Source organism: Phycodurus eques, chromosome 16 (genome assembly GCF_024500275.1).
Source record: "Phycodurus eques isolate BA_2022a chromosome 16, UOR_Pequ_1.1, whole genome shotgun sequence".
Classification (NCBI taxonomy): domain Eukaryota; kingdom Metazoa; phylum Chordata; class Actinopteri; order Syngnathiformes; family Syngnathidae; genus Phycodurus; species Phycodurus eques.
This window is the reverse complement of record NC_084540.1, coordinates 8,780,484-8,787,732: the sequence shown is the minus strand read 5'-3', so window position 1 is coordinate 8,787,732 and position 7,249 is coordinate 8,780,484. Positions and strand designations below refer to the sequence as shown.

Below are 7,249 nucleotides of genomic sequence, written 5' to 3'. Positions count from 1 at the left end.
GCTGGAGGCGGGGCTTGTGGTCTGCAACGAATCCACGGCGAGGCGAAGCCACAAAAAAAAATTCACATTGCATGCATACTCTGCGAATGTACTCTACTTCATTTTACATGAACGGGTACTATACTGTTAAATTAAAATAAGAGAGCCACTTATAATCACTTAAACGATTCCATTTATTTGATCAAACATACATTTTGACAGTACTTTTACACTTCAATTAAACATTAACATGCAGTGCAAATGGGAACTATCCTGCTGATTAAGAAACCCAAAGCACCAAAGTAAAACATGGTTGCTCATTTAGTTTAAGTAATTAATACTTAACATAGGCGAGTAATAGTTTAAAAAAAAAAACAGGGAAAGGCAGGCACAGGTTGACGCATCATCTAACTGCATTTTTTCCCCCTTTTTTTTGTGCCCTGATGTCCAGTTTTATGTTCTGTGATGCCTTCTAAGGTCCAATAGCAATAATTTATGAATGATTATTGGCTGAAAGGGAATAAATAAAATGGACTTGGAATTACATGGAACTAAGGATTGCAGATTTACCTTTCAGAAACCTTGAATGAGTATTACGTTTTGGCACAATAGAGGTAGCTTTGTTCGACACAGCCTTTAATGTGTCAATTTTCTTAAGGTTTTTTTCTGAAAACAAGACATTATTGGAAGTCCACACTAAAGATGCAAAGTAACAATAAATCAGGAGGAATATTTTGGTCTAGTGTGTAGAAGAACATTTAAATGAAATGACAATGAACAGGTTTGCAATTAACAATTATTTATATTCAGCACATGGACCACTTTGAGATTGTTCAAACATTAGGGTTGGGCATCGCAAATCGAGATTTATTTTAGTCTTCAAACCGATGACGACAAAAAAAAAAAAAAAAGCTCAACATTGGGTTAAAACTTCACCGTAACAACTTTACGCCACAATGAATTGGGACAAAATTCACATAAACGTTGTCTCACAGTATCACAAACACTAACCTTGTGCCTAATCGGTGGGTCAGGAAAGGAATCAGGAATTCGGTTCCATCCATAAAAAATAAATAATTAAATACATTTAAAAATAAAAAAATCCCCTGGCCCGTGTGAAGTCAGTTTTTGTGCCAAAATGCTGAGTTCCGGTGGATACCCTTCAAAACGAAAGGCTACAAACTTAAAACAAGAAGTCAAGTTAAAACTTGCACATATAAACCATTTGTCTTGAAACAGAATACAGTGGCAGCTACATAGCATTGTTAAAATAAATATTTTAACAATGATATATTTAACTTTTAGCTGAAACATTAATTAATGAATATCAAGTCAATTGGGTTAGTTCGACACACATTGCCTTTCAGTTCATAGGTTTGATATTGATACTGGTTATAAAGAACCTCGAGTCAAATATTAATTTTAAGTCTATGCAGCGGGCTGCTAAGAATATGGAAGTTCATAATTTGGACACCCTTTATTTAAACCATGCAAACGTTTTTGACCCAGCCTCCTAAAAGAATCGGAATTGAGAGTGGTTTGGAAATGGAATCGAACTAAGGAACCGGAATTGGAACCGGAATCACTCAAATTCAAACGATGCCCAACCCTATCAAACATACAGGAAAATATTTTGATAGCATGATGAGGTTGTACACATTCATTTCTGAAGTTTTCCATTTCATACATGATTTTCATAGGTCTTCATATTCTTTAACCTACAACCTTCTCCCTTATTTTCACAGACTTGAGTCATTTGGGGGAAAAAATTACTTTAATTGTACACTACAAAAACTGTCCCTACTTTGATGAAATAATTTGTTGAAAGAAGACAAATTTCTAGAATTAGAGGAACTCTGACTGACATTCATTACAGTGGTACTGTATCTGAAATTCTAGTCCAGATTACGAACAGAGGTATAAATCAGTGTTCAGGCTGGAGGAGCTGAGGCTTGCTTTATCAAGGGAGCAGGACTCAAGTTTCTTAATCTTCTACCTATCTCCCAAATTCTGTTTCTGAAGGCTGAGTGAAGTAAAGCTGGCCAGTAAATCAGTCACCTCATCCACCTAAAGAAAGACCAGGTAATTTTGTTGTTGTATTGAAAAAGATTTGATTGATTCATAATTGTAATAAATCATCAATGCAATGATTTGCAATTTTATTATTGTATACATCTTACTTGCTCTTTGGTTCGTGTGTGTTGCAGCTGGGAGGAAATGTGCTCCAGTCTCTCTTTAGCTTCACTTTGGCCCATTAGGTTTAGATACTCCCTCAGCATTTGAATAATCTGATTGGGAAAAGAACACATTAATAAATTATCATCATCATCCTCATCATCAGAACATGCATAAAAATGTGGAAACTTGCAGACATCTCAGATTTTTATCTGATACCCAAGAGGCAATAAGATAATGAAGCACAAAGGAGCTCCTTATCTAAAAATTTCACAGCTTGCATATTTTGTGTTTGGGGGGGGGACGTTCACATCTTTTAAGGTTTGCCCTCTTTAACAGAAAGAAACCTTGAATACAACAAAGATTGTGTTCTCTACCTGTGTGACTTCTCCTCTCAGGGTTTCTAAGCTACGAGAATCACCTTCCTGCAGAATGTTAAGTTTGGAACGTGCAAGGTGTAGAGGGGTCCGGCCAGCCCGGTCAAGGGCGTCCACACGGGATCCTTTGCAAATAAACAGGATGGCTCAGTTGTCAGTTACATCATGAATATTCAGTATCCCAACAATCATAACATCTGAAGGTAGTCTACATTTAAGTTACTGTCATGACAAAACGGCAACAGAATTATGTTATTATTGAAATAATTCAAAATAAACATTACATCATCCTATACTCGTGAGCGGATCCAGAGGTTTTAATGTCTTCAATGCAATAGGTGGGCAATATTAATACACACAGAGTACTAGTGTCTCACCTCCTCTTAGCAATGTGGTGATTACAGGCACGTGGTTTGTACAGGCCGCTGTAGACAAACAGGTTAAAATGATCATGTAGAAACAGAAAATTGCATGCTTAAAAGCTGATGACAGCATTATTTTATTTCTAAAAACTACATAATCGTGTATTTTACTATCTAGCCATTCTGCTTAAGTTCGCAGGTGAGCTGGATCCAATCCCAGCTGACGTTGGGTGATAAACGGGGTACACACTAGACATGCCACCAGTCAATCACGTAGAGACAAATAACCACTCACATTCACACCTATGGACAATTCAGACTAAACTTAAATGAACCTAATACGCATATTTTTGGAATGTTCGAGGAAAAAGAAGGGTTTGTGAAGAAAACCCATGTAAGCAAGGGGGAACATGCAAATCCTCATACAAAGTCCAGAGCAGAGATTCGAATCCCAAACCTCAGAACTGTGAAGCAGACGTTCCAACCACTCGTTCAACTGCCCATGTTTTATTATATATTTATTAATATAACATGTGACACTGGCACAGCAGTAGAGTCACAGGAAACCCATGCACTGCAGGATGAAAAGGTCCCTTATTCTCTCTTACCCAGATGGAGTGGTGTATTACCCAGACTGTCACGTTGGTTGGGGTCAGCGCCGTAGCTCAGCAGTAATTGCACTGCAGACATAAATAGGGATATTTCTTGATTATTTAGTAGTTAGATCCTGTTAATCAAAATCCATTCATCCATCCATTTCCTGAGCCGCTTCTCCTCACAAGGGTCGCGGGCGTGCTGGAGCCTATCCCAGCTATCATCGGGCAGGAGGCGGGGTACACCCTGAACTGGTTGCCAGCCAATCGCAGGGCACATAGAAACAAACAACCATTTGCGCTCACATTCACACCTACGGGTAATTTAGAGTTGTCAATTAACCTACCATGCATGCTTTTGGGATGTGGGAGGAAACCGGAGTGCCCGGAGAAAACCCACGCAGGCACGGGTAGAACATGCAAAATCCACACAGGCGGGGCCGGGGATTGAACCCTGGTCCTCAGAACTGTGAGGCAGACGCTATAACCAGTCGTCCGCCGTTAATCAAAATAATGTAAAAAATAAATAAATAAAAACATTTTGTGGCTCTGAGATAAAACCGTTTGGTCAGAGAGCTGTTACATAAAAACAGATATTTAAATCTAACTGATGCAGTAACTTCTAATATTAGAATTATGTTACAAGACAAATATCATTAATAGGATTAAGGTCAGGGTTTTTATAAAAACTTATGTTGGACCCCATTACTTAATTTTCAGTAAATTAAATTTTACTAATATATTAATCCATTAGGGGCGGCACGGTGGACGACTGGTTAGAGCGTCAGCCTCACAGTTCTGAGGACCCGGGTTCAATCCCTGGCCCCGCCTGTGTGGAGTTTGCATGTTCTCCCCGTGCCTGCGTGGGTTTTCTCTGGGCACTCCGGTTTCCTCCCACATCCCAAAAACATGCATTAATTGGAGACTCTAAATTGCCCATAGGCATGACTGTGACTGTGAGTGCGAATGGTTGTTTGTTTGTATGTGCCCTGCGATTGGCTGGCAACCAGTTCAGGGTGTACCCCGCCTCCTGCCCGATGACAGCTGGGATAGGCTCCAGCACGCCCGCGACCCTAGTGAGGAGAAGCGCCTCAGAAGATGGGTGGATGGATGGATTAATTCATTAATACATTTTCCAGTTTCAAGTTACTTCGGTGACTAGTGTGGCCCCACCTCCTTTCTTTAACAGAATTTGTCCCAACAATTTAGCCCTGTGTGTGCATGTTTCATACTGACGGGGGGGGGGAATTCACTTGCACAAAGACAACTTGAGAGATGAAAGTGATCTCAGTGTAGCCCTGTGAGAGAAAAAAGGCTGAATTTGCTTGTGAGTGTAATGATATGAATCCCTGGTATGTATAGAATGATGATGTTCACTCTCTGACTTTGTAAGTCTCAAAACCCAATTTTTACATTCATACAGTGATAGTTTATGTAGTATATGTTTATGCATGTATGTATGTATGTATTTACAAATGACAGTGTTTTATCATTATTTATTTATTGAGGATAATGTGACAGACTTGGCTAATGTGTACCTGACCAGCCCCTGGACACAATCTTATGATCAGCAACTGCTTCAGTAACATTATCCATCCATCCATCCATCCATCCATTTTCTGAGCCGCTTATCCTCACTAGGGTCGAGGGCGTGCTGGAGCCTATCCCAGCTATCATCAGGCAGGAGGCGGGGTACACCCTGAATTGGTTGCCAGCAAATCGCAGGGCACATACAAACAACCATTCGCACTCACATTCACACCTACGGGGAATTTAGAGTCTCCAATTCATGCATGTTTTGGGGATGTGGGAGGAAACCGGAGTACGTGGAAACCCACGCAGGCACGGGGAAAACATGCAAACTCCACACAGGCGGGGCCGGGGATTGAACCCCGGACGTCAAAACTGTGAGGCAGACGCTCTAACCAGTCGTCCACCGTGCCGCCTCAGTAACATTATGTGACCAAATATTTACATTACATTGATTCATTGTAATCAAACTGAAAACGAAAAGCTTTCAGCAGACTCTCATAATATAATACCAGTCTTCAACTTACCGATGCTTTCATTGCCATTGCAGGAAGAAAAATGTAAGGCCGTCCTTCCCTTGTCATCTGCTGCACATGGGTCTATGTCATCCTGCAGGAGCTTACGAACTGGAATAACACACTTATATTGATCAAAACAGCTTGTTCTTTATTTCCTCATGTTTTTTTTTTTTTTTACTGCATCACCATTATATTTGTACCTGTGTCAATGTCATTACTGTTTGCGGCGTCCCTCAGTCTTTTTACAGCTGTGATGAGAAGATAGTCAAAGTAAATACTCTGCTTTTTGAGAGAGGCAAAGGCATCATATTGCAAAGAGTTAAAGAACAAATCATCAATTTAACAGTCTGAAGTGATGCACTTTTGAGAAATAAACTAGAAACTTTCCACATGCATACTCACAGCCTGGGGCAATTTAGGGACCACTTCCTGAACAGCCATGAAGTACGTTACATCTTTACATATTTAGTAATACGTCTGTGATGAATACATAGTATTTGCCATTTCATGTGTTAACCGTGGCAAATGTTATCTTCTCGTTTAAAGGTAGCCTGTGATCCGAATAATTACAGAGAAAGTCAACGTAATTGTTCATAAAAACACTGTCTCACCATACACATCTTTACCAATGGGGTTCCATGAGGCTCTTTGAAAACGCCTGGCCCTGCTCCCGGTCATCTTTCCCAGTTTGTTGGTCACACCACCAGGTCCAATCTCTGCTCGTCCCGGTTCCCATAATAAGTGCAAGTACCGAAGTTCTTTGTCGTCTCTCTGTCCGACTCGCCCCAACAACACTTTGCTTTCTCCAATCCCATTTAATCCAAATCCGACATTGGTGGCCCCGTCGTCCATTCGCTCCACACAGCCCGGATGCGCCCCTTCCTCCGCCTCCCTTGTTTCATGTTCGGGACCTGGTTCGACTATGTATTCCCCCTCGGAGCTTGAAGGGTCATTATCTGGTGAAACGACTAAGCTCCACTCGTCCATACTTATTTTCATGACATGTGGGAGCTGTGTTTACAATACACTTGTTAGCACATTGTTGTCTGAGCAAAAGGAAATAATGTCGCCATTGATATATGTTTCTATATATATATATATATATATATATATATACACATACATATATATAGAAAAAATATATATATATATAATATAGTGGATGTGATATCTACCCCGAGGAAGAGTACCTCATTACGGCGCGTCGACACATCCAACTAACTCCTCATTAATATGTTTCCGTCTCTGTAAAAGTATTTCAATAATAGGAGATCTTCCCGTCACAACGTCAAAATGTCTCCTGTTTCGCGTTTTCCGTTTCTAACTAAAGTAGTAAAAGACACACCCATTGAGTAGTCGCAACCACACGAGTAAAACTTTAACAAATCCCGTTCCACGTTGTTCACCTGATCCTATCCAATGAGAACAAGCAATCAGGCAGCCAATCACAAAAAGACTGACGACTGCATGCATGCATCTGCGCATGCGTATTACGTACATTCAACTACGGGTAATGTGTGAAGGACGTGAACAGTTTTAGTTATCCTTCTTTTCTATCCTCTTATTTTCACCTTAATGTGAACTGCTGTACATTCTACGTTTAAGTTCCAACCCCCCCGCCCCCTCACACACACTTACTATACTTTTAAATACACTATCTAGACACATATTGCTTCTTTTAATAGTATTAGTAAATACCTGTGCGGCAGACGCTC

General features: G+C 40.3%; 1 protein-coding gene across 1 annotated transcript; it reads right to left on the bottom strand.

Annotated features, from left to right (window-relative positions):
* Positions 1–173: 173 nt before the first annotated feature.
* Positions 174–6,846, bottom strand: ankrd54 (ankyrin repeat domain 54). The gene is made up of 8 exons (XM_061700288.1): positions 6,146–6,846; positions 5,735–5,782; positions 5,544–5,642; positions 3,502–3,573; positions 2,909–2,956; positions 2,532–2,656; positions 2,160–2,267; positions 174–2,046 (listed from the first exon to the last, which is right to left on the bottom strand). The coding sequence occupies exons 1-8, from the start codon at positions 6,531–6,533 to the stop codon at positions 1,972–1,974; spliced, it is 963 nt and encodes a 320-aa protein (XP_061556272.1). The 5' UTR covers positions 6,534–6,846; the 3' UTR covers positions 174–1,971.
* Positions 6,847–7,249: the final 403 nt, after the last annotated feature.

What these genes read in the sequence shown, in the direction of transcription:
- ankrd54 (XM_061700288.1), bottom strand. Translation starts at nt 6,533, where the DNA reads ATGAAAATAAGTATGGACGAGTGGAGCTTAGTCGTTTCACCAGATAAT. An exon ending in CAGTAATGACATTGACACAG is followed by an intron (nt 5,643 to 5,734) that starts GTACAAATATAA and finishes GTGTTATTCCAG; the next exon opens with TTCGTAAGCTCCTGCAGGAT. An exon ending in TAATACACCACTCCATCTGG is followed by an intron (nt 2,957 to 3,501) that starts GTAAGAGAGAAT and finishes GTTTGTCTACAG; the next exon opens with CGGCCTGTACAAACCACGTG.